General features: G+C 32.8%; 2 protein-coding genes across 14 annotated transcripts; one reads left to right on the top strand and one right to left on the bottom strand.

The window, feature by feature from the left end:
- On the top strand, positions 1 to 26,043 carry LOC108224737 (disease resistance protein RUN1). 13 transcript variants are annotated; one of them, XM_064079442.1, is made up of 12 exons: positions 4 to 58; positions 1,163 to 1,201; positions 5,214 to 5,752; positions 6,141 to 7,236; positions 7,335 to 7,625; positions 13,862 to 14,668; positions 14,741 to 15,296; positions 15,567 to 15,688; positions 15,774 to 15,904; positions 18,322 to 18,393; positions 19,257 to 19,368; positions 21,734 to 21,757. In XM_064079442.1, exons 3-9 carry the CDS (start codon positions 5,223 to 5,225, stop codon positions 15,810 to 15,812), a joined length of 3,441 nt encoding a protein of 1,146 aa, XP_063935512.1. In that variant the 5' UTR covers positions 4 to 58; positions 1,163 to 1,201; positions 5,214 to 5,222; the 3' UTR covers positions 15,813 to 15,904; positions 18,322 to 18,393; positions 19,257 to 19,368; positions 21,734 to 21,757. The 13 variants fall into 13 exon arrangements, with proteins under 13 accessions (XP_017254942.1, XP_063935518.1, XP_063935519.1 ...); XM_064079445.1 differs by having other exon boundaries at positions 19,257 to 19,315; positions 21,734 to 21,751; XM_064079444.1 differs by lacking the exon at positions 21,734 to 21,757 and adding an exon at positions 18,559 to 18,647 and having other exon boundaries at positions 19,257 to 21,727.
- LOC108225994 (probable methyltransferase At1g29790) lies at positions 24,608 to 25,936 on the bottom strand. Its single transcript, XM_017400946.1, has one exon. The coding sequence runs from the start codon at positions 25,934 to 25,936 to the stop codon at positions 24,608 to 24,610; it is 1,329 nt and encodes a 442-aa protein (XP_017256435.1).
- Positions 26,044 to 26,575: the final 532 nt, after the last annotated feature.

Raw genomic sequence — 26,575 nt, 5'->3', positions numbered from 1 at the left:
CTGTCGAAGGTCACAGGACTTCCTTTAGCTCTTCAGATTTTGGGCTCCTTCCTTATTGGTAAGAAAGTAGATTCCATAAAATCATTAAGTTATGACTTCTTTTCAGATGATGATGTCAAGTAGGGGTGAACAAAACCAACCCAAACCGCAAAAACCGACCCAAACCAACCCTTTTTTCATCCGATTAAACCGAACCATTTGAAACCGATTATTAAATGGGTTGATTTTCAAAAAACCCGAATAAATTGGGTTGGGTCAGGGTTTTACATATTTTAACCCTTAACCAACCCAACCCAACCCGTTTATATAAAAATAATTAAATAAACATATTATTCCCAGGTCCAATATTTTTTTACCACATAGTTTGCTGATTTTTTTTAAATCCTCACTCACCAGATACTGTTGAATGACAGATCAACTAGTAAATTAATTTACAACTCACCAGATGCTAAACCTAGGACTGCCCTTATATAACTTTTAAGCAGACTATCTTCTGATATGTAAATTAGGACAATATTTTGTTATGTATTATGAACTATGAAGTGCAAGAACAGTGAACTGGAGCAGATTGGCAATTTGGCAGCATTGACAGTTTATTTAGTTTGTATTTTTCTTTTTTGCTTGTAAAACCCGACCCAAACCGAACCAACCCAACCCATATTTTAATTAGCAAGGTTGGGTTATGTATATTTTTTTTGGTTAATGGGTTAATTTTTTTATAAACCGAACTAATTGGGTTGGGTCATTTTTTTGCCCCTAACCCGACCGACCCAACCCGTGTTCACCCCTAATGTCAAGGATATATTCCTTAAATTGCATCATCAGGACCTCGGTGTTAATGATTCCCCTTTAATGAATTAAAAACATTTATAAAATTTAGTTCATGCGATTGTTTGGATAAATTAGACATATTAGAATGAGAGGAAGATAACAGTGCTTCTTGCATCTCATAACATTGTTGGTAGCATCAATGGACCCTGACAGAGACTTGCATAAACAAAGGTCATGAATCAGACAAAGACTTGCATAAACAAATGTCTGACAGTAAAACTATATGTAAAATAAAGATTAGGCAGATCATTGACTTCAATAATTGAAGCATTGTGATCAACTATCTGTATAATATCTTAAATATCACCCTTACCTTGCATCTTCATTGCAGCAGGACAGATGCTAGAGCAGAGCTCACAGCAAGATATAGGTATGTATCTCTCTCATGTTTAGTTAATATATGTAAAATTATATTTTTGTTAACTGTTTATAGACGACTTCGTTGTTATTAAATGTTAGTTATTGTTAGCCATGTATGTATAGATATATGCATGTAATTGTGGTCTTATTATGTGATTAATAGGGAGTGGATAGCGAGTTAGTATCTGTTATTGTGTGTGCATGTTCATGTTCACAGCTCGAGGTTGTGATTAATTTGATAATGTTTTTGTATGTACGTTTATGGTGCTGCAGTACCAGAATGATATATCACAGGATCCGTCGTTATAGCTGCTTATCTTTTTAGGCAGCTGGTTTAGAACATCGAATGTTAGTAGCATACATCCAGCGAAAAAAACGTTGAATGATTGAAATCCTAGAATAAGTGATTTCTCCGCTAGATGACTCTGTAGACCCCCTGCATACACATAAAAATTTAAAGTTAAGACATCCAACAAAAAATCCCAGCTAATAATATGCCATAACATACGTAGGGCAGGGACAGGACACATTTCCTTAGTACATGTTTGTTTTCTGATGACTTGCCAAGATGTGAAGTTTGAGGGGTTAAAGTGCTTGCTTGGTCCAACACATACCAATCTATTAGCTTAGATAGTCGTATTTAAGTTTGATTGCGGGAAAAACTCGACTCTGCGTGGAATTTAAAGATTTCTAATTTAGAAATTGGGCTATACTAAGGTAAAATCGAGTTCGGCATATTTAAATTAAAAACAAAAATTTCATTTAGGCTCGAGGGTCGGATCAGATTAGAATTTTATCTTGACTTTTGATCAAAAGGTTTAAGCCTTTAAGGTCCTTCTTCCAAGACATGGCCATATTTTTTAAGTTACTGTAAACATTAAATTCTAACTTCTTGTGGAATCATAACTTCTGATCATCCAACTTTTTTATTATTCACTCTTGATTTACTCTTCATTTTATTTTAACATGTATTTACTTTATTGATTACTTTTTAGTGACAAATGATTATCCAACTCATATATTCTTGTCATAACTAATTAGCTGAAACAAAATATTAGTAATCTAAATAAATGCACTAATCCATCCTTTACTCAAATTATATGTTTTTAATTTATACTTTTAAATAATTAAACTATATTATAAAAAATGTGTTTATTGATTGTTATCAATACTTTACTAACTAAGGAAGTTTAATTATTTTAAAATCTAAATTATGTATTGCTAATTTTATACTCCCTCCGTCCCATTTGATATGTTGGGAGGTCCCAAAAAGAATGAACCTATTATACTTACTATGTTTGAACACCACTTTTCACTATTACACCCACTACTTCACAATTTTATATTCATTTTCTATTAAATAAACATTATTACACCCACCGCTTTCCTCAACTATCTTAAATCTATTATGAAATTTTGATAGGTCCCACCACTTTACCTACTTTTCAACTAAATTTACTCTTTTTACTACCTTTTTCTTAATCTCCGTGAAGGTCAAAGAAGCTCAAATAAAATGGGACAGATGGAGTAATAAATTTACAACATAAATTAAATATTATTAATTATTCGAAAACATTAATTCAATGGTATGGGAGTTTTTCTAGTCACTTATATCAACTATTTCATATAGTATAATCTACATCTAACCATATATTATCTCTTCATCCAAATTATTTATTCAAATTTACTTATGAAACTAAATATATATTTGACAAATAATTTTTACTATAATAAATTGAATATTATAATATTGTAGACAATAAGTCATATTTTCTATATCTTGAAAATTATATAATGTAGGAGTAATTTAATTGTATTATGTTTATAATAATTATATATAATATACCGAAACATGGTATGATACCTAATTAAGTTATTCCTTGAATTATTCTGCTTGTTGAATTTGAAATATTTCTTAGGTATTCAAAAAATGTCAATGTTAGGTAATTAATTGACCAACTTAAGTCTTCTTAAAAATTTTAGAAGTTTGGTTTGATAAGATTTTATCTATGATGCGCGCGTGAGTGCATGTGGGAATTCAACATATTCAAAACAAGGGGATTCAGGTGTGGGGATTCGGCATATATTAATATATTAAAAATAGATATTATACATGTATTTCAAGAGTTACATTTATATTTATCAAATATATAAAATAAGTTTTTTATGCTTAGGAATTTAAATAATAATTATTTGATAACACAATTATTGCACTCTGAAGTAGTTAAGTAATTAAGTAAATAACTAATTACATTATTATAATTTCACAAGAATCTTCAAGAATCACAGCGTACCCAAGAACCCCTAAGAATTGAGTGCGCAGTGCGGCAGTTGAGCAAAGAATCCCTGCTTAGGATTTTATTATATAATTGCCAATTTACCATCTCCCTACTTGATTTTATTTACATTGAAGAACGAATACTCTTTATGGTGTCACTGTACTTTTGATAGTGGTACCACCACATTTTTTGATTCTACCTCTGATTATCATGTACATTTTCACATATAATAATACTCTTATGTTAAATTAAATGTAATAGAATATTTTTTAGAGTATAAAACAAATTGTATATTTGAAATAATTGCAAAAAAAATAACTGAAAACCTTAAATCATGTAAAATGGAGCCAAAATGAGTGAGATGTTAATATGTTAATGGTCAGAATTCGGTTATGAAGTTTTAATATATCTCACTTATTTTAATTCCGTTTTACATGATTGAAAATTCTATTTCATGTATTTTTTTCAAAAAGATTTCAGATTTATAAATTGTTTTACAATCCAAAACTAATTTATGTTACATTTGATTTAACATGAGGGTATTATATGTGAAAACCAAATGTTCAAAAGCATCTCACGTAGAACAAAAAATGTGATGATCCTATTGGCAAAAGCTAATTACACACAGTAGCATTGAGAATATCCCAATAATAAATGGTTATTCATATTTAAAGAATGAGCCACTAATGCTTCAATTCATTTTTGCGTTTCATCATAATCATCACCTAAGTAAAAATTCCATTTGTTAAGTGACTATTTCTTTTTAGATGAAATATGTTTTTAATTATTAGGGAACTATTTTCCGTCCGTTATATTTTAATCTACAATTGAGTTTGATATTAAATTACTAGTTGATTCTTCCATTCGTGAATCCACCAATTGATATATAATAATGTGATATTTGGAGATAGAATTGAATAGTTAATTTAATCCAATATTTTGTGTAAATATATTTTAATATTAGCTTTGCTGCTAGATTATTGTTCATATTTGTATCATGTTAAAGCTAAATCCTTATTTATACATTGCAAATATACCTAGTCACCCTAGGAGAACTACAAAGTTATCAAAATTCATTCATGTGATTATTTTGAGGGATAAAATTAATAAAGAAGGGAATATGATGAATAATAAGGGTGTATATGTATATATATCTACGAATATATTAAGTGTGCCCATGGGCATACACTAACAACCACTCTTAATTAGGTGGTGCATGTATAGTGGCTCTAATCCCATTAATAGTTATGGTCCCTTGCATGCACAAAATTTTTCACCAATTAAAATCTCCCACCTAAATAAAAAGTAGTTGTTGATGTGGGCACACACTAGAAACACCCATATATCTAAAGATGCACAAATGCAGCCATATTATTTCATATAAAATTATGCATGTTATTGGAAAGAAGGCATGCAGATACGGAATTTTAACTTTTCGATTTAGCATCTGATGTAAGTTACATGAAGGTGTTTAAATAGTACAGACAATTACTTCCCTGCTATTGGCCAGAGATATAGATAACTACATGTATACAGTATAGTAACTATGTACATCCTAACTTAGATGAAATTTAACCAACTAGTATGTGAGGTTTATCCTTATCAATTGGCAATTTGGTTTCCAGAATTTAAATATTATTAATGTTTAATCATCCTTTATTTTGAATTTGATTTTTCTTTCTTCAATGTTTGTTTCACTTTACAATTACTAACTAGATGTATTGATTTTTTATTTTTCTATAGCCTTGGCCAATGGCTTTTGTGGAAGACCAAGAAGCATCAACTTCAACACAGATATCTCCTTACAAAGTATTCTTGAGTTTTAGAGGCGAAGACACACGTTTTACTTTCACTAGCCACCTTTATACAGCTCTGGTGAATGCTGGTATCAAAACATTTAGAGATGATAAAGATATTAGTAGAGGAAACACAATAAAGTTAGAGCTGGAGAAAGGGATTAATCAGTCAAGTGCTTCAGTAATTGTCTTTTCGGAGAAATATGCCTCTTCCAAGTGGTGCCTCAATGAACTTGCAATGATCCTTGACCGAAGTAGAACCTCTAAACATATAGTTTTACCAGTTTTCTATCATGTCGAACCTACAAATATTAGAAGACAGTCAGGCAGCATTGGAGAAGCATTTGCTGACTACGATAAGGAAATTGAACGAGAAAGTAATGTAGAAAAGAAAAAGGAATTGGAGGAGAATATAATAAAGTGGAGGGAAGCTCTTGAACATGCTGCAAATATATCTGGAATGGAATTAAAAAAGGAAGCTAACAGGTAATCATTATCATTTTATCACTTCACCTCTCCCTATCTTGTCATCTTCACTACTGAAAGATGATTATAATTACTATGATAAAATGACATGGTAGTGAATTTTATTTTCACATAAATGCTTAGGTTTACAATAGAGATGGTCTTGTCTAACTAAGTATATATGTGGATCATATCATGACATGTATCTGAGTACAGTTAATGCCAAACTAGAAATATATTTCGAAAACTCCCTTGTCCAGTTCAGCATTTTATATAATAGGCGATGCCTGATGATGACTGCGTACACTACGCTCAGATGCTGAGATTTAATCTTCTTGTTGTTTAAGAAAGAAATGTATACATCACATACATTCTGTGCTTACTCTATTATGTTCACTGTAACTTCCAGGGATGAGGCAGAATTTATTCAAAAAGTTGTAAAAGAGGTACGGAATAAATTAAGACTTAAAAGCATGGATGTCCCTCCATACCTGGTAGGAATGTCTTCACATATGAGAGACATTGATTTGTGGATACGAGATGCTGCTACCAATTCTAGCATACTGGTGATAGTTGGCATGGGTGGTATCGGGAAGACAACAATTGCGAAGTGTGTCTTTAATAAGTACCATGAAGATTTTGATGGTTCTAGCTTTGTCTCTGATATAAAGGAAAGATCAAAACAAACTAAAGGTTTAATTAAAATACAAAAGCAACTTCTTTCAGATATATGCAACAGAACGGAAGAACTATATATTGTTGATCAAGGAATGCATCAGATTAGAGATGCCATCAGTTGCAAACAAGTTCTTCTAGTTCTAGACGATGTAGATCACATCAGCCAATTGAATGCAATATTCGGAGTGCACGGTAGCTTATTTGAGGGAAGTAAGATTGTTATTACAACCTGGAATGAGAATTTGATAAAATCATTTATGATTCATAAGCTGTATAAGGTCAAAGCTTTAAGGAATGATGAATCGGTTGAGCTCTTCAGTTTTCATGCTTTTCAACAAGGGCACCCACCTGATGTATACATGGAGCAGACAAAAAAAATAGTTAAACTTTGTGAAGGACTTCCATTAGCTCTTCGGATTTTGGGGTCTTCTCTTATTGATAAGGAATTAGAATTATGGGTTTGTCTAGCAAAGAAGTTAGAAACAATTCCTGAAGGTGAAATTGTAGAAAAACTCAAGATCACTTATGATTCCTTGCCCGAAGATATCAAGGATATATTCCTTCATATTGCCTGTTTTTTTCCTGGTGAAGACCGTGATAAAACAGTTGAGATACTAGATGCATGTGAGATGCACGCACTTGTTGGTATTGATTATCTCCGTGATCGATGTCTTCTGGAAATTGCTTCTAATAATAGGATAACGATGCATCTATTAGTTAGAGCCATGGGAAGAGATATTGTTCGCCAAGAATCACCTAATGAGCCTGGGGAACGCACTAGGTTATGGAATTCAAAGGATTGCTTTGATGTACTATATGATAAAACTGTAAGAAAGCTCTCTTCTAGTGTGTGCCTTGTCTTATAGTGTATAATGTGTATCAGTACCAGCTAATGCATTTTACCCTTTTCTTTTGTCTCTAACAGGGTACAAAATCATTGCAAGCTCTAGCCTTTCACATGAAAATCAATTCAAAAGAAAACTCAGATGACCCATACTTCGACACTGAAGCATTTGCGATGATGCAGAAATTGAAGTTTCTGCAGCTCAGTAATTTAGAACTCAGTGGAAGCTATGGAAAATTTCCTAGAAGCTTACGATGGTTGTCCTGGCATGGATGTAACTCTGAATATGTACCTAATGATCTATCTTTGCGGCGGCTGGTTTGTCTTGATATGCAGCATAGTGCCTTGGTGCAAGTATGGAAGGATTCAAAGGTATATGTTCTGTTAAAATATTTGAAGATTATTTTTAAAATATGTGTTAGAGATTAGTAAAAAATAAACTAAATTTAATTTAACAGAATAGAAAGTTGAGAGAAAGACTGATACTAAATTTAGGAAGTTTATTTTAATTCTCAACATATTCACTTGGGAATTTTCTTCCCATTTGCATTACATCATATAATATAGAATTCTAGGTATTCTATATTATTTTACTATTACAAATCTTTAGAAAATCACTGTAATTATTCTTTTTTGTTTAAAATTTACACTTTGGACAAGTTCTTTGCTTTCATTAAAAGTTTTTTACAAGGAATGCTTTGACACATATAGGATGCAGCAAAAAAATTTGAAACTGATTTGTATATTTGCTTCCCGAGTGTAAACCTTTCCATTCTTTAGTTATAGTATTACTTTTAACTTTTTTTATTTTATCTACATTACTAGTGTAAGCCTTCTCCATTCTTTAGTTATAGTATTTCTTTTATATTTTTTGATTTTATCTACATTACTATTTTAATCCTCTTTGTAGCCAAGAAGAGTGTCGGCTAAAAAGAGAATAGTTCAAATAAATTTAGTTTTTTTAAATTTGAATAATATATAATGTAATTACTATATATTACATACTAGTTTATAACCCATGCGTTGTACAAATATTCATATATTTTATATATTTTTAATATTTATATCTTATTTGTTATTTGTTGAATTGTGTTTATGTTACTTTTATTTTTGAGTTTATAATCTCGGTAAATCGGGTGTTGGCCCCCATTATCACTATATCAATCATTAATACCCTAAATATCATGATCCAAAAAAATGGCCTCGAATACCATTTATTAATGCTACATCGTGTAGTGTCTGGGATATTCATCAAAAACGTTATATCGTCTAGAGTTTTGTTAGGGTTACAAGAACAGAATGCTATTTTATGTAGCATTTTGTTAGAGTTAAAAGAACAGAACGCTACATTGTGTAGCATTTTGCTAGGTTAAAAAAATAAAACGCGACACGATCTAGCGTTTTCTTCCCAAATTAAAAACGCTAGATTATCCGGCTATAATAACTGATATTTGGGGCCATTTTTCACAACTCTATTATTATTCTGGGCCTTATTTCCAGATTTTGTGAGATCTGGGGCCATTTTTCCGATAGATCTAGTTATTGAAACTTTTATAATAGTTATTCTTTCCAAATTTATTATAAATGATAGTGCCAATCGCCATGTTATAATACGTAATTTCTTTGTAACTTCTATACAAGAAGTGATACATAACTTTTATAGTATTAATATATTGAGTAAATGACAAAGTGGTGACTATAGTTTTTCAAATTTTACAAAATGTTGGCTGGAGTTTAAAAACTACAGATTGGTAGCTGGACTTTACCTCCGCCTTTTAATAAGGTGGCTGCCGTCAAGGTCCGTTAAATTTAGGCCGTTAAGTTTAAAAAAAAAAATTAAAAAACAGGTTTTTCCATAAATTTGTCAGTTTTTCTTAAAAATTTGATACTGTTGGGCAAGATTACAGGCCGATCCAGCAAACCTCTCTTCTCTACACATTCTCTACACACACAGATCAGGTGAATCCATGATCTCTCTCTCACACACAATGGTCAGAGAATTCAACATCCCTCAGTAGTGTTTCCCCACTCCCCCCGCCCAACGCAACCGCCCCGCCACTGTCCCCTACCAACCTCCCGCCCCAATTTCGACGACAAAGCCCCCCCCCCCCCCGAACTCGGCATCAACACCAGACAAATCTACCACAAGACCATCTCCATCCTCAACCCCTTCAAAATCCAACCCGATTTACACGAACACGCCGACCTCTCCGGTCCCTTTATCAACCACTTCACCAACTTTCCCTTTCTCCTTCTTCGGATTCGGTCTCAACAAGCCTTGCTTAACAAATTCAGCAATAGCTTTATCGATTTCCCCAAACAAATCATCCCCATAATCATTCAGAAATATTGTTAAAATAAGAGGGAGGGGACATTTATCAAAACAACTTGTAATGTCAATACGCAAACACGCTGGGAAAAAGAATTAGATTTTGTAGTTACACATTAGTGATTAGTAAAATGAGTAGAAGGGGCAGGGGTAGAAAAATTTGGGAAATTAGGTAGTGGGGTTTCAAGAATTTGGATGGAAACGGATATTTTAGAGGGATGGGAAGTTTCTGCTATTATTACCCTTTTTTTATTTTTTTTTTTTGGACTTAACGGTCAAAATTAACGGAGCTTGATGGCAGCCACCTTATTAAAAGGCGGAGGTAAAGTCCAGCCACCAATATGTAGGTTTTGAACTCCAGCCAATATTTTGTAAAATTTGGGAAACTACACCGAATCAAAAACTGAAACCGGAACCGAAACCATTAAAAACCGAACGAAACCGCACCATTAAAAACCGAACCAACTAGTAACCGAACCGAATAAAAACCGAACCAATAATATGGTTGCGGTTTGGTTTTAAAATTTTTAAAACCGAATACAAACCGAACCGAACCATAAAATTATTTATATATATATATATTAAATTATTTAATATATATATATATATTCTAATTTTTTGTAATATTATTCTCTGCATTCTATTTTATAACTATTCAGGTGCTAATCTATTTCTTGGACTTCTGTAGTTAGTTATATGCATATCTACCACTAGCCATTTAATTCTGTATATTGTCCAAGGTTACATAAGATGGTGTGTTCTGTGATTTTCACGTTAGGATTTAGATTTCATTTCATCACAGCATGTATGTAGGGATGGCAACGGGTTGGATCGGTTCGGATATTTGAGATATCCAAATCCAAATCCAAATTATTTTTAAAATCCAAATCCAAATCCAAATCCAATCGGGTTTCACATATCAAATCCAAATCCAAATCCACGGGTTTCGGATCGGGTTCGGGTTTATTCGGGTTTATCCAAAACCTGAATTCCGAAATTTATATAGTATTGTAAAAATATTATTTTTGATTTTTTCACCCTTAAATTTCATTATATTTAAAACTAAACTACTTTAATAATAAAGCATTACACATTAATAAAATCTTGAACCGTATTTAATAATTTCTAAACACAAATCTTCACTATATGGAGTATAAAATTTTAAAGTAACTCATTAGTTAAACAAAAAAAGTCAATATAACCCAAGAATATACACATTCACACTCTACCTATATATATATAAACACAATTTAGTAGATTTAAAATTGAAAAAAGTATATTAGTAATACATATACATATACATATATTTGGATTTTTTTTCGGGTTTCGGGTTTGGATCGGGTTTGGATCGGATTCGGATTTCGGGTCGGGTTTCGATACGGAATACCTAGTATCCAAATCCAAATCCAAACTCGTTCGGGTCTAAAAATCAAATCCAAATCCAAATCCAAATCCAAAATATCGGGTTCGGTAAGATCCATTCGGGTCGAAACGGTCGGGTATCCATTCGGATCGGTTTTTTCTGCCATCCCTACATGTATGGCAGGAGTTCCAGACACCAGGGGAGTGCTAATTCTCATAATGCATCATATATGTTTTTTTTTGACAAAATGCATCATATATGTTAATGACTTAATGTATACTGTATAATGACTAAGAACTTTTTTGATAGTCAGTCGACTTCTTAAGCTCTGGTCTACTAAATGTAATGGTAGCCACTTCCTATGCATACTCTTAGGTTAATTTTTATATTTGGTTTTGAAACCGAAACCCCACCATTTAAAACCGAAACCGAATTTAGAAAACCTAACCGCACCAATTATATATGGTTTAGTTTTGGTTTTTGATTTTAGAAACCGAATTAATATGGTTACGGTCCGGTTTTTAGTCAAAACCGAACCGAACCGCACCATGCTCATGCCTAACAGCCACCACTTTGTCATTTACTCTAATATATTATTTTAGCCTAAGTAGGAATCTCATATAACGTGTTCTGAAAATGCATTCTACTATGTGTTGCTAGTTTATAATAGTTCATCGACACACATAAAAATGGAGAAGCTAGAGTAAGTAGAATTGCATCATGTTTTTGAATATGCATTCTATTGAAATTATAGCATGCTTAGGTGTTTTTGTCATGTGAAAAATTAATATTATTTATAATATAATCTTGGTTTGACATTTTATTTTAAAAAATATTTAATACATATACTTTTTGGATGGCATGATATTGATTTTTAATTAATTTCAAAAAAAAATATTTGATTGAAATAATTTTGCGATGTCAAATATTTATTGTGTTAGAATTAATATTGGAGCGCAAAACTGATTGAAGAATTTGATATCTGTTAGAGAAAATAATCATAAAATATAAGATGAGGAATTATTAGTTAACCCAGTGAATGAACATGGAACTGTAAAAATGATAGGATAATGAAAATGATAAGGAAATGAATAATTTGAATATATTGTGTGTGCATATCTTATTTTCTGTCAACGGTTATTTTTAATGTAGATTATGATCTAACAAATAATATGTTTTTTGTTAATTCTAGTATAAGATCACGAGACCAACAAACCCGCTTTATGCTTATTATATATACTAGCTTATAGCCCGCGCAAGGCGCGGAAGCTTTTTAATTATTTATAAATTTTTTAAATATATTGTAAGTGGTGTGAAAAAATTTGATTTATATTAAAAAATTTTAAATAAAATATTTCAATAAAATAAAATTCGAAATTATGATTTGTTTGTAAATTAGAACTTTGGTAAATACATCATTACAGTCATTAATGGTTTCAAATAAATTGTTTTAATCAAGCAATTGCTTTTCTCGTATGTATCATGCCAAAGTATTAAATTTTATCTATTAAATTTTAATATATTTTGAGTGGAATACGTAATGCCAACTCCTATTAGATTATATTAATAAATTTATTTTATATTAAAATTATTATAATGTGATTTAAATATTTTTCAAAAAATTTATATGGTTCTAAATTAAAATTGATAAACATAATTTGTTTTGAATTAAGAAAAGGAATCATAAATATGCAATAAGAAGGTAGAATCTATTTTGGATTAAGAAAAAGTTTTTGTATCTGTTCCTCACATAAATCCGGCTTATTAATTTTAAAATATATTATAAAAAAATTGTGACGGTGAGATTTATATGATTTTACGAATAAAACTGGTAGGAAATATTTATTTAGGATTAAAAAAAACATATACATGTGAAAGACAGAATTTGTTTTAGATTCAGAAAAGGAATTATAAACATGCAAGTAGATATCAGCTGCCTTCTAGAACAGAATTTAATTTTGTTCCAATCTAACGGTGTTTATTTGTTCAATATAAGATCCAACGGATGATAAGCTTTTGGACCAGAGGACCATGCGACCAAATTATCTCCCTTACGCTTATTATATATAAGTATATAATAAGGATATATTTGATTTATCATTTTAAATATCATTTTTAATTTCAAATGAATTATGAGAATATTTTTTCAAACAAATTATTTGATAATATACTTTGAGACTTTTACTTATAAAATGGTAGTGTTTTTAAATACTTGTTATTTTTTGTAATAATTATAACCTAACTATTATTCACGTAATAGTTTTTTTATTAAATATTAAGATAATTAATAATAAAAATATAAAGCCGCGCCCAGCACAGTTACAACAACCTATGGATTTTAATGGATTATATATAAACTATGAATTCTAATGGATTGTTTCTGATTTTGATTTTACGAGGACTCTAAATAAAATGTCGGAGAGTTGATATAGAGTCTTTAGGATTTAAGCACAATGCTTCAAAATGCCATGAATTTTTGTGGGATTTCAAAAAACTTAAAATACAATGAACAAACCCACAAAATCCATCATTTTATGAAGTCCAAAAATATATATTAACAATTCAATACCATCAGATTTAATGGATTTCAAATAATCTCAATTGAATAGCATTGGATTTTTAAGCATAATTATATCATGATTGAATACCACCAGATTTTGTAGCATAATTTAAAATCCTAACTAAATACCCCAAGATTCCGATACATAATTTAAATCCGAGTTGAATCCACACAGATTTTATAAATGAAAAAAATCCTTTAAAATCCCAATTAAATACACACCTCAATTTGTATACCAAATATGTTGGGGCTCGTTTTTTCGTAATGCATAAATGATTAACCTTGTATAGTTGGTTTTAATTTATTCCTGTTTTGTTTAGTTGTCCACTTGTAACATGTATTTTACCCAATAACAGTGTCTTCCAGCACTGAAGATCCTCAACCTTAGTCATTCTGAAAAGCTTAACAAAAGTCCAGACTTCTCAAAGCTCCCAAAACTTGAGAAATTGTTCCTCAAAGGTTGTACAGAATTGGTTGAAATTTGTGAATCCATTATATCCGCGGAGGGGCTTGTTTTACTGGACGTTAAAGATTGCAGAAAATTAACTAAGCTTCCTAGAAGCATAGGCAACCTAAAATCTCTTGAAATCTTGGATATCTCTGGTTGCTCTGGTCTTAGGGAGTTTCCTGGGGGGCTAATTAATTTGCAGTTGCTGAAAGAGTTTTGTGCTGATGACTTGGACATGAATGCATTACTTCCTCTGGCTAAAGAACTCCGAAGTTGGAACTCTTTCCCCCAATGTATAAGGAAATTAAGTCTTGCTCGTTGCAATTTATCAAATGATCATTTCCCCCAAGATTTAAGTAACTTGCCTTCATTAACATATTTGGAACTGAGTCAGAACTTATTTACGAGCCTCCCAGACAGCTTCCAAACTCTTCGGAAGCTTGAAAAACTTTGCTTAAACCACTGTCCACTGCTTCAGTCTGTTAGAGGTCTCCCTAGGAATTTAAAAAATCTTCTTAGGGTAGGCCATGCGAAGTTTGCTGAGCAGGCTGATGCATATTACCTTGAATGTCTTCAGTGCCGCAGTCTGGTCGAAGTTGAGGGCTGTTTCAAGAGGGTATCTATCAGATATGTGGACAGAAGAATAAAAAAGAACTTGGGGTTGCTGGAACTGGAAAAGAAATTGATAGAACTTGATCTGTACAAGGATATCAAGGTAATTTAACTCAGTTTCTTGCTGATTTTTTTTTCTTTTCTCTCTGCATTGTATTCAAGTCATGTGGCGCAGGTGACACATGAATATGGCATATTCAGCACGTGGGTTCCAGGGGATGAGCTTCCAGGATGCTTCACCTTTAAAAAAGAGGACATAACAGGGCTAACATTTATTGTTCCAAATAACCTTGAGATCCAGGGCTTGACTGTAGGATTTGTCTATGATGGGGAACCACGAGAAACATATTTTTTGGTGTTGGTGACAGTTTATAATCGAACCAAGGATTTGAGATGGAATTATGATGTTATTTCCCGCTCACATATCAGTGTCTTATGGCTGATCTACTTCAAGTTGGGAACATTACTTGAAGCTGGGGATGAAATTACTATTTCAGTTAGAAAAAGCCCTTCTATCAAAGAGTTTGGTTTTAAGCTTGTGCCCTACGGAGGCAATGATGCTGATGAAGAAGTATATGACATTGACATTGATCATGACATCTTGACATCCGAACAGAACAATGCCACTCGTCTTTCTCTGGCTGATGAAACGTTTTTCCAACTGTCTGATTTTAATATTCCTGGGAAATTCTATTTATTTGGCCGGGAGAATCTTGTTTACTCGAACATAGGTAAGGAGTGCTCGACTTGGAATTCTGAAAATTGGGGGCAAAGGTGAACTTATCCTATTTTTACGCACGGGATTATTAAAAAATGAGCAAATAATAATCCATAAAATTGCATAGGTACAGAAATTCAAACTTCAAAATTATTATATCGCAATAACTTTGCATATTAGTCGTCCTATTCTCACTTTTTTACCTTAGAATGCCCTCCTGTCTTTTTAGAACTATTTCTATTTGTACATTGATCTCTTTAGTGGTGTTTTATGAATGTTTCAGTTGGTAAATCTTATTCTCTCCTATTACATGGAAGAAACCTCACGAATATGTTACTCGTCCCAAGATTTATTCAGGGCAAGGATGATCAGATGATACGTGCAAATAATATTTGTAGGATTGATGTACGTACTTGTCATATTATTGTGCATTAGGGTTCCTAAGAGGTGCTTAAATCTTACTCCAATTATTTTTTGTGCTATGTGATAGATTGATACAACCTCTGATGACACAAGTACAAGGAATTGAACGCGATTAGGTTCAAGCATACTCCAAACATAAGGAATTCATTGGTGGAGCATAAAGAGTTGAAGACACCTTAGTAGCAAGCATCGAAGAGTGTAAGATTTTGTTGGGGTCTTTCCTTGACAGTTTAAGATTTTAAATAAGTTAGTTACATAACATGATCAATACTAAATTTAGGAGGGACTCGGATTCTATTCTCTCTGTCCCATTGTTGATTTAGAAACTAGAGTCGGTCTTTACATAAAACTAAGGAACTCTGTCTAAGAGCTTTTACAATAACGTTGTCAATCATTGACATGTGATCATAAATATTTAAAAGTTGTCAACATGGTCCCCTATATAAATGATACTAGCTTTTAACCCGTGCGAAGCACGGGTGGGTATATAATTCATAATTTATTTATTTATAATTTAAATTTTAAAATCATTTTATTAGTATTTTAATATTAATGGATTGAATTTTAATTAAATTATATTATTCAGCTGACTATATTTTTTTCCCGATTACTTGAAAATACCCTAATAAATATTTATATAAACATTTAGTCCAAATTTAGTACACGTAGATTTAAAAATAAAAAAATCAGAAAATTCAAATTTTTTCCAAACATAGACGATTGTGTAATACATTTGAAATATTCAGTAATCTAATCAATCGAATTTCAACGTAATTTTGTATTCTTGGTTTTTTTGACAACAGAAACTTTCAAGATTAAAGTTAGAAAGAGTTATGTAATGGTTCGTGTTTATATTGAAATAGAACACGTTAAATTTAAAAAAAGTTATATAAAGGTTCTTGTTGAAAAAATATATTCAAAATTGTATATTTATAATTTTATTTGTAACATCATTATAATTTTTTTAATGAAATATTAATTTTGTAATCTTGGTTTTTTTGACAACAGAAACTTTCAAGATTAAAGTTAGAAAGGGTTATGTAATGGTTCGTGTTTATATTAAAATAGAACACGTTAAATTTAAAAAAAGTTATATAAAAGTTCTTGTTGAAAAAATATATTCAAAATTGTATATTTATAATTTTATTTGTAACATCATTATAATTTTTTTAATGAAATATTAAATGATAATATATTGTTACGAGAGTTTTTAGTATTTGAAACTGTTTAACAATGTAATACGAATAGATAGACTCCAAATTTGTAGACTTGTAGTACCAAAAGGAGAGTAACAAACCAAAAAATATAACTAAAATTTTGGACTACAAAATATACCTATGTTGGCTTATTATAGTATAGTATAGATTATAAGACGGCATACTGATTTTTACATTTTTTGAGTTTTTTTTTCCTTTTATGTAAATTATTATTTTTCCTCATATTTTTAAAATAAGTTACATCGTGTAACGTATCTGACTCATTTACCGATCTATAGGTTACATTGTGTGACATATTTTATCATACAGAAATATATACACTCTGGAGTCTGGACAGCAATATACAAGTTAGAGTTTTGGGTTTTGTATCATGTTAATAGGTCGTGAACTCGTGATGATAGTTTGCCAATAGTATGGCACCAGGGGGAAGCTTCTCTATTTCCTGAACGCCTTAGAGCAAGTCCAAGAGTGTCCTAGTGATTGCCTTATAAATATTATAAAATATAATGTCCTAGTAGTTTAGGACATCACTTTTGTACATCTACTTCAATAATATGTCTTATCTTGATGCCCTATTACTAAAATATTAATATATTTGAATACAATCACATGTAAGACAAGTGTGAAAAGGAGTGAAAAAGGAGGGAAGTGAATATTTTATGAATGAAAATAGTTTAGGACAAGTCTAGTAGTGCCTTAAAAATGAGGCACATGTTGTGTGTCCTAGTGTTTTAAGGCACCACTAGGACACTGTTGGATTACATTTTTGCCTCAAGTGCCTTAAATTCTAGTCTAGGACACCATTTTAGAGCACTGTTGGACTTGCTCTTAGATTAGACAGGGAGCCTGTTTGGCAGGCCTCATGATCCCGGTCTTTAAGCTATTTTCGATTTTAAACTGAAAAATGTCTGTTTGTGTAAAAAGCTATAAGCTGATTTAAAATTAAAAATAAACCAGAAACAGGCTTGAAGTTAGAAGTTGGTAGGATGTACTTTTTTGAACAACTTTTTTTTTATTAAAAATTAATTTCATCGCTCATAAAACTAATCTATCAAATTTATTTATATTATTATTTTATTATTAAGTCATAAGTCACCTGTAATACAAAATTACCCAAACAAACAATTTAAACTACGCACTTATCGCAATAAGTCGATATAAGTCATAAGTGACTATTTTAAGCTCACCGACGGACTCAGCGTATCATCGAAAAATGCTCGGTCGTCCGTGTTCTAGGCACCCTGCTATATGTTATCATTAACTCGTAGGATGCAAATATAATTTCTTGGGCATACTGGTGAGTGCTTGATTCCCCTTGCAGTGCTGAGTGCCTGCTATATCTTCTTTTGTCATCAACGTTACACGCTTTCCTTTTACGCTGATTTTTTTTTTCCCCAGACATATTGGTGAGAAATTTGGTCCTTATGAGAGGCTTCCTTGGGCTCAATATCATATCCGAAAGGTTCACTGGTGAGTTTCTATCCATCTCCCTTGCTCACCCTGACCAGATAATGTAAACAAGAAAGATAGAAGTGCTGCAAGGTGAATATAGGAAGTTCTATTTCCAGCAGGAAACCTATTTTTTGTTTAAGAAATTGATCAGCTCTATCAAACTAACAGAGTCCATTAGTGCAGGTGCGGAGTAGGCCGATGTTGTATTAAGACTTTAGTGCTCCATGTGATTGGGATTGGAGAACTGTGAACAAAATTAATGGAGAAAAAAGGTGTGAAGATTAGGGCTTGTAATTTTTTTAGTGATGAGATTTGTGAAGAAAATGGGTAGGACGGAGAATTGAGCATTCCTTTTCATATTGGCAGGTTAAGCTCTAGATCAGTTTCCAACTCGTTAAAACAAGTAGCTAATTTACTAATAAAAGTCACAAGTTAAAGCTTAACGAACATGGTTTTTGACTGGTAAAGCCAGGAAGGAATCATAGATAATTGTGGTTGTCAATATATGTGTTTCAGTTTCTGTTATATTAAGCAAACTTATCTAACATAGTATGGCTTGTTTCATCTCTCGAGAAGCTATTAAGTAACCATGATGGTAAGTATGCCACTGGAGATGAAGTTTTGGTTTGCCCTTATCCGACAGACTGATACATGTTTGCAAAAAGCAACATACAATTGCAATCTTGAATGAAGTATCTAATAATTTTTTGACTTATTCCTAAATTCTTCCTTGACTGATATTATTATGTTATTTCTAATAGTAGATATTAAATATCCGTCTCACATAGATTGGTAGAACATCTACACACCTGAGTACGACATAGTTTATCAAGCTACTGAATACTAACTTATATTACAAGTTATGCAATTTTCACTTGCAGGCTGATGTATTTCTGGCACCCCAGATCGAGCAGCAATTAAAATGTTCAGCTTTGACATGGTTGGCCGTGCTCTTTTCTGAAATGTTGACATCTCTCATACAATATGGACAATGTACTTGCAATTCAGACTTTCCTTCTTCTAGGCAAGCTTATTACAGTATGTTATTGCAAGTGACAGATTATGATCCGAGTTGGCATACAAGGTGTTCCTTAGAAGTTATTGTTATATCCAAAATTCAACATGGACCTTACTGATGGGCTAGGCCCATAAAGAAGATGAAGATATGGACTGACACGCTCAATATTAGGCTCGGCAATATGTGGGCGCGCCCACATATTTGACCGCGTCCAAAAGGACCTCCAGTGAGGGCGCGCCTTAGTTGGAGGAAGAAGACACATCTCAATTTTAAAAGGAAATGATTTAAATGAAGACCAACTTTGTGGGCCAGGCCCATGAAGATGATGACGAAAGACTATATTAGGCTGGAGTGTTTGTGATTGAGCCGGGTCATATGTGGCCGCGCCCTTTTTTCATGGCGCGCCCTGTTGTTGAGGACACATTAATATATGAAGATAGTTTACATGATGATAAGGACATGATGTGACATATTGTGCTCAGGGGGATGCCCTTAAGCATATGTGGGGCCTACTGTTGACAGTAGAAGACTCTACCTTGTATTCTGAGGAGTCGTCCTTCTTGGGAGGTAGAGGATGAAGACTAGAGAAGACCTAGTCTGGCAAGTTGTCCTTGTCGGGGAGCTTATGGAACCTTCTTGAAGATATATCGAGGAAGGCTCTATCTATGTAGTCTGGTGAGTTGTCCTCATTAGGGAGTATAGAAAGGCCTTTTTCATTTGGGGTAAGTCTTGGACCGCTCGAGAGTCTACAAGACGCATTACTAGGCATCATCGTATTGGGCCCCTTTCAGGAACGCGGCAGAAGGGGAAACCGAATCCAAGTAGGTATCTTAGGAGAATAGAACTACGTCCGGCTTGATTCCCTATAAAACGGGGTACGTAGGCACATTTTAGGCATCGGCAATTCTTGAGAGCAAGATACTAGTGAAGGAACCCTAGTCTTTTTCGCAATCACGAACTCTAGTCTACGATCTCAGCCACATCTACATACATCACCACCACTCTGCGGTACGAGTAGCGACCGTCACAAATCTTGATTCCGGCTACAACCTCGAATTTTGTTGACTACCAAATTCCTCTGTTAACAATTATGCTCTAGAGTTGAACTTCATATCGATTCGGGCTATACTTTTAAGATTTTCCTATATATTAGGACGGCCCCCAGTTGAAAGTTGCTAGTTACAACTTACAACAATTTTCGCCAAATTCAATAATTTAAAAACTAACCTCCATTAGCTAATAAAGGGCGCAACACGACTTCTTAAATAAACAAACAAAATCTCAGGAATCGTGAGTTAACTCTAAACAGCTATACAACAATTTTTGCTAAATTCAATAATTTAAAAACTAACCTCCATTAGCTAATAAAGGGCGCAACACGACTTCTTAAATAAACAAACAAAATCTCAGGAATCGTGAGTTAACTCTAAACAACTCCAAAAATATGTCTACAATATAGAATCAAAGTTACTCCAACAATAACATCATTTGCATTCAGAATAACTTCTTAAAAACCACGATTCTTATTAACATACTTGATACCATACTGGATATTAACCTCCATTTTGTGTTGTTAATCACACTTTTCTTTTGCATATTCATTTACTAACCAAATATCTTATAACTAATTATTTTATGTCTTTCAGAATTATATTCACAAAAGAAAGTGACCAGGTAAACTTTTCATCAGTTAAACCACAGTCCACAAAACCATTAAAATAATAAATAAATTCTAATGTCCGGACCTTTTCATAACGAACAATTATCAAATTTTAAGGGTTTTTTTGTTAGGTTCATGTACATGATACTTTTATACCTAAAGGGCATTCTTCTGACATCCAATTTTTGTTATAGTTATTTAACTTTGTGGAGGACTTCCTTTAGCTCTACTGATTTTGGCTCTTTTCTTGTTGGTAAGAAATTAGAAACCATTCCTGATGGTGACATTGTCGGATAACTTAATATAAGGTTCTGACTCCTTGCCAGATGATGATGTGAAGAATATATTCCTTTATATTACTTTTTTTATTTCTAGAGAATACCATAATCATACAGTTAATAATTGATATATATCTAATGCATGTTAGCTGCAAGAAGTTGTTGGTATTTTTCAACCCGTTGATCGATGTCTTTCGAAAAATGATTTGGTAGAAAAATGATGATTCATCTTTTAATGAGGGACATGGGAAACTATATATTGTTCACAATGAATAACCTGATGAGCCTGGAGAATGAAGTAGGTTATGGCTTAACTATTATTGCTTTGACGGGGAAAAATTTAAGAAAACACACTTCTAGTGAGGCTGTTTTGTATCTGATGTACCTACTTTTCTGCAACAGGGTACAATAGCAGTCAAAGCTGTAGCCTTCAAGTTCAACATAAAAATAGTCAAAAGCCATTTCTTACGAAGTTTTGAATTCAAAAGTTTCTGAAACAAAAGTCAGCATTCTACATCTAAACTCTCTCTCTTTAAGAAGTTTCAAATCCTGATTCTCATCATTTCTTACGCATCAATTATTTACTTTCGTTCATCTCCTCCGCGAGGGCAGCCGAAGGAAGTTTTTAAATATCATGTTCTTTGTTCCATCATCATGTTAACGCTATATCAAGCTGATCGGAGATGCGAGACGATCATTCATATGGGTCCATTCCAACACATCAATTTTGACCAAGTCAAAGTGTTCAAGATTAGCATTGCTCATATCTGCGGAACTCATTGACAGAAAGAAAAGGAAAAACAAGTGTGATCTTTTCAAAACATAATACTACGTGATTATTATTATGTGATTATTTGTTGATTTACGGTATAGTTTTTGCGATGTGATTCATATTTCGTTTTTCATGATTAGGTATAATTGTGTGCTTGAATCCATTCTGTTATGAGTTGTATCGTATCATATTTCGTCTTTTTTTATTTATTTTTTGTCCGAATTTCAAGAGATTAGATATGTGTTATCAATCTTGTATTATATGATTAGTTAGTTTTTATTTGTTATTGTATCTTCCTTTTCGATTCTTAGTTTTTTTTATTCTTAGTCCTTCGCTAGTGTCCATGATGTATGTTTGTAGTTATTGGACCGTGGCGGTGGAGTTAGTGTTGCGGTGACTTATTTTGTACGTGTTGTGAAATTAGATCATCCCGATCGTCTAATTTTATTGCATGATTTCAGTTTTAGTTCTGTAATTTTGGATATTGTTTAGTTTTAATAGTAGTAATTGTAGATCTTAATTTTAGTTATTCTTTGAATGGTAAGTTGACTATCTTTAAATTTGTTTATCTTTAGAATTTGACTTTTAGTTATATGTAACATGCTATAATTTGAATTTTGTGTTTTAATTAGATAATTAATTGGTAGAAATTTGTTGCTGATTATTGTACCTGAATTTTAATAATTCATGGGGGCCATTTATGATGGCTTTATTGTGCCTTAATGAGGCAATATTGCGCCATTAATGGTTGAATGTTTAATTGGTGTATACGAAATTTATAGTGTTGATAATGGTAATTAGCTAAAATCAGGATACATTTGTTTGCCAAGATTGTGTCTTATATTCAAATAGATATGGCTAGATATGTTTTCAGTTTTCAATTATACTTTCTTATTTATATTTTTAATATTATTTGATATTATCTGTTGGGATTTAAATTTTATTATGTATTATTTTATTAGGTATCTAACCAAAGAGATCTCACTATCTCTTTGGTGTAGATTTTTAAAGATTTATTTTAATTTAGTTTTATTTTACTTTCCTTATTCTTTAATATTTATATTATATTTTAATTATGAGTTTGTTGACTCTTTTCCTTTTCCTTTTTAGATAGTTTTATTTTCTATATGAACTTATTATTTTCTTTTTTGCATTGTATTTTGTCAGGGTATGCGAGTGGAAAAAATATTGATAGCGGGACCTCTTATGGGTGTTTTCTTATCGAACATTAAAGTTTTATTGTCTAAATGTCCTCGGTCATCTATGCATGTTCGAGGGTTAGATGGTAAACTTTTTTGAACGAAAGGAACTCCTTGCAGCTGCTATTATATTCGGATACAATTCTTTATACGAGAAAGTATCTTGTGACAAAAAAAAAAAAAACATAAAAATAGTCAAATAGATAGAGAAGAAAGTCGTATGACGTGGACTTAGATACTGATGTATCTGCAATGATGCAGCAGCTAGAGTTTCTTCAGCTCAATACTGTAGGCCTCACACAAAGCTATGGAGAATTTACTAGAAGATTACAATGTTTGTTGGCAATAGATGTCATTTCGAATGTGGAGCTGTAATGATTTGTCTTCGCAGAGACTGGTTGGTCTTGATATGCAGAGGAGTAGCTTGACGCGAGTATGGAAGGATTCAAGGTATGGCACCAGTGGTTTCTCTTGAACAATTGGTTTTGATACATATATCATTTATTCAGTTGCCCGGTTTTAAACTTTTAATATATACTTTTCCGATGACAGCGTCTTTCAGCACTGAAAATCCGCAATCTTAGTCATTCTAGAAGCCTTACTACAAGTCCAGACTTCTCAAACTCCCAAAACTTGAGAGATTGATACTTAATGGTTGTACAGAATGAGTTACCATTAAATTTGCGAAGGGACTTGTTTCCCTGTATGTAAACGTGTGAAAAATTAGATTTCCCAGAAACACAAGCACACTATTATCTCATAAAATTAATCTCTGGTTGCTCTAGTCTTATTGAGTTTTCAGTGGGCCTGAGGAATTTGAAATTGCTTAAACTAATGGTGATGGAATAGGCAGAAAGGACTCCCAACTCTGGCCTCTTTCCCACAGTTTATAGGGGTATTGAGTCTTGCAAATTGCAATTTATCGAATAATTTCTTCCCCCTAAATATTTTAATTAAATCATCGTCATTAAAGGATTTGAACCTCAATAGGAATTTATTTACAAGCATCGTGGACTTCTTTGAAACCCTTAGCAAGCCTGAGAAACTTACCATAGATTCTTGTCCACTGCTGCAGTCTATAATAGGTTTGCCTAAAGAAATGTGGTGCTATATATGATATAACTGAGAGGCAATAACAAGAATTTGTTTAATGCTAAGTTATAACAAGGAATATTGCTGTAGAAATATTACAAATGTGTTGTTACATCATATATGTCATATTCTGATTCTGATTATTATGCTTATTCATATTTGTATCATACAAACTGATTGTCTATTGTGGATGGACTTGTACAGAGAACTTTCTCAAGTCATTGGTTTCTCTAACAAGGCAGAGAAATACCACTCATTCATTTCTGCTCCACGATCAAGCTTCTGTCCTGCATTCCACCTCAGTTTCTTGAATCCAACGCGATCCAACATAGGCACATATGTTCCATTCAACTGTGATCCAATGCAGAAGAAATGATCGAGCCAGAACAGCCCCCCTGGCCTCATCACCCTGTAAATATCATACAATGTGAACTCAAGCATTGTATCTGGGATCCAGTTGCTCAGAATATGCATTGAATGCACAATATCCAATGTGTTTTCAAAGAAAGGAAGCCTCTGGAATACACTGACATGCATCGGAATCAATCCCCTGGATGCAATGAAGCTGTTGAACGGACCATCAATATTCATTGTGCTTGTGATAATGGTAATGTTTCTCTCTTTCATCCGAGCTGCAAAAGTCCCTGTACCACCTCCAATATCCAGGCCAATTCGAATGCTTCCCGCAGGTTTTGTACGAAGAACTTCATTCATCCCATAATCAAGGCCTCCATTGTCAACAAGCCACCTTGATCTTTCTCTTCCTTTCAAATTAAAACAATCTTTACAATCATAAAAACCAGGAGATTTCTGTCTGTCTACAAGACACTTGTAGTTTTTACAAGTGTAAGGATCCCAAATGATGCTTTTATCATGTGGAGTCGTCCACAGGCTCTCTGGAACTCGTGTTGGCTCCACGTAGCCCAAGGGCGACTTAGGGTGGCACCGCCTCCTAGGCAGCGGCTCACACCCTTTAAGCATAAGTCTCTGTGCAAAAACATCATCAGCTGGACACTCTCCACCAATGTCATAAGCCATATACTGTGCCAACTCTTTCGGAAACTTCAAACACCCCCCTCCAACAGGAGGATGCACACTATCAGATCCACTTCTAGGCGAAAACCCAAGCGGGAGCTTATGAGGACCAACAGCAAGCTTCACCTCATCCGACAAGTCCAAGAACTCAGCATCACCACCCTGCGTGCTCTTTCCAGACTCACGAAGGCTAGCAAGCTCAACAAGCAGTGACTCAATGAGTGAAGTAGTAGTAGCTAGCTTTCGTCGTAAATCCTGTATCTGAGAATGACTACCAGCAAGCTCATGTTGAGTAGTATTGAGCTGATGCAGCAGACCTGTAGAGTCCCACAGAGGAATAGCCAGATTCTGAGTGTACTTGGAGATTGGCTGCAAAGGGCCACTGAAAATGTAGATAGTGACAAGGTTGGTAAGAAGGATAAGCAAAATTATCTTGAGCTTGAGCTTGGTTTGAATACTTAGTTGATAGAGTTTCTTCTTTGGATGGTCTTCATCTTTACTTCCCATCTTAGATTTTCTGAACTGTTTTTGCTTAGAAATGAGGTGCAAAATTGTAGCAAGTTACAATGTTGCTGCTTAATAGTAATGTGCAATATGTACATTGTTGTGTTTGAGATGGGGGCATTTATGAGCATTTGGGATCACGTTATTTAGATTTTTAAATGGTGAGGAGCACTGCAATTTGGCGATTTTTACGTTCGAGGTCAAAGGAGTTATGAGTTTAGTAGATTGTAGAGATCTGAATCTAAAGTTTGTACTTGTTTGACTATTGACACCCCTGAATCCTGATGCGTCTCTCTACTTGGGGGTGATTGGAAAATTGTGGTGCTTTGAGCATCTCGAATTCTATAAAAATTTTAGTTAAAAATTGATATGACATTTTAAAAATAAATTTATAGATATTATGTATAAATTTCAATAAATCCTTTTCTATAATTATAATCCGCATCAGCTTTATTATATTAAAACAATAAATTCTATCTATAACAACGTGAAATAATAATAACATATAATTTTTTTAATATAACTGGTGCCATCGAAGCAATGTCTTATAAATTAAACAAATTTTACATAATATTTAGAATATACAATTTAGCGAACCATTTTCAACCATCGGAAATGCTCTAATATAAGATAAAACAAAAT

Source organism: Daucus carota, chromosome 6, assembly GCF_001625215.2.
Source record: "Daucus carota subsp. sativus chromosome 6, DH1 v3.0, whole genome shotgun sequence".
NCBI classification, from domain to species: Eukaryota; Viridiplantae; Streptophyta; class Magnoliopsida; order Apiales; family Apiaceae; genus Daucus; species Daucus carota.
The sequence above is the reverse complement of the archived record's forward strand: the minus strand, read 5'-3'. Positions and strand labels throughout refer to the sequence as shown.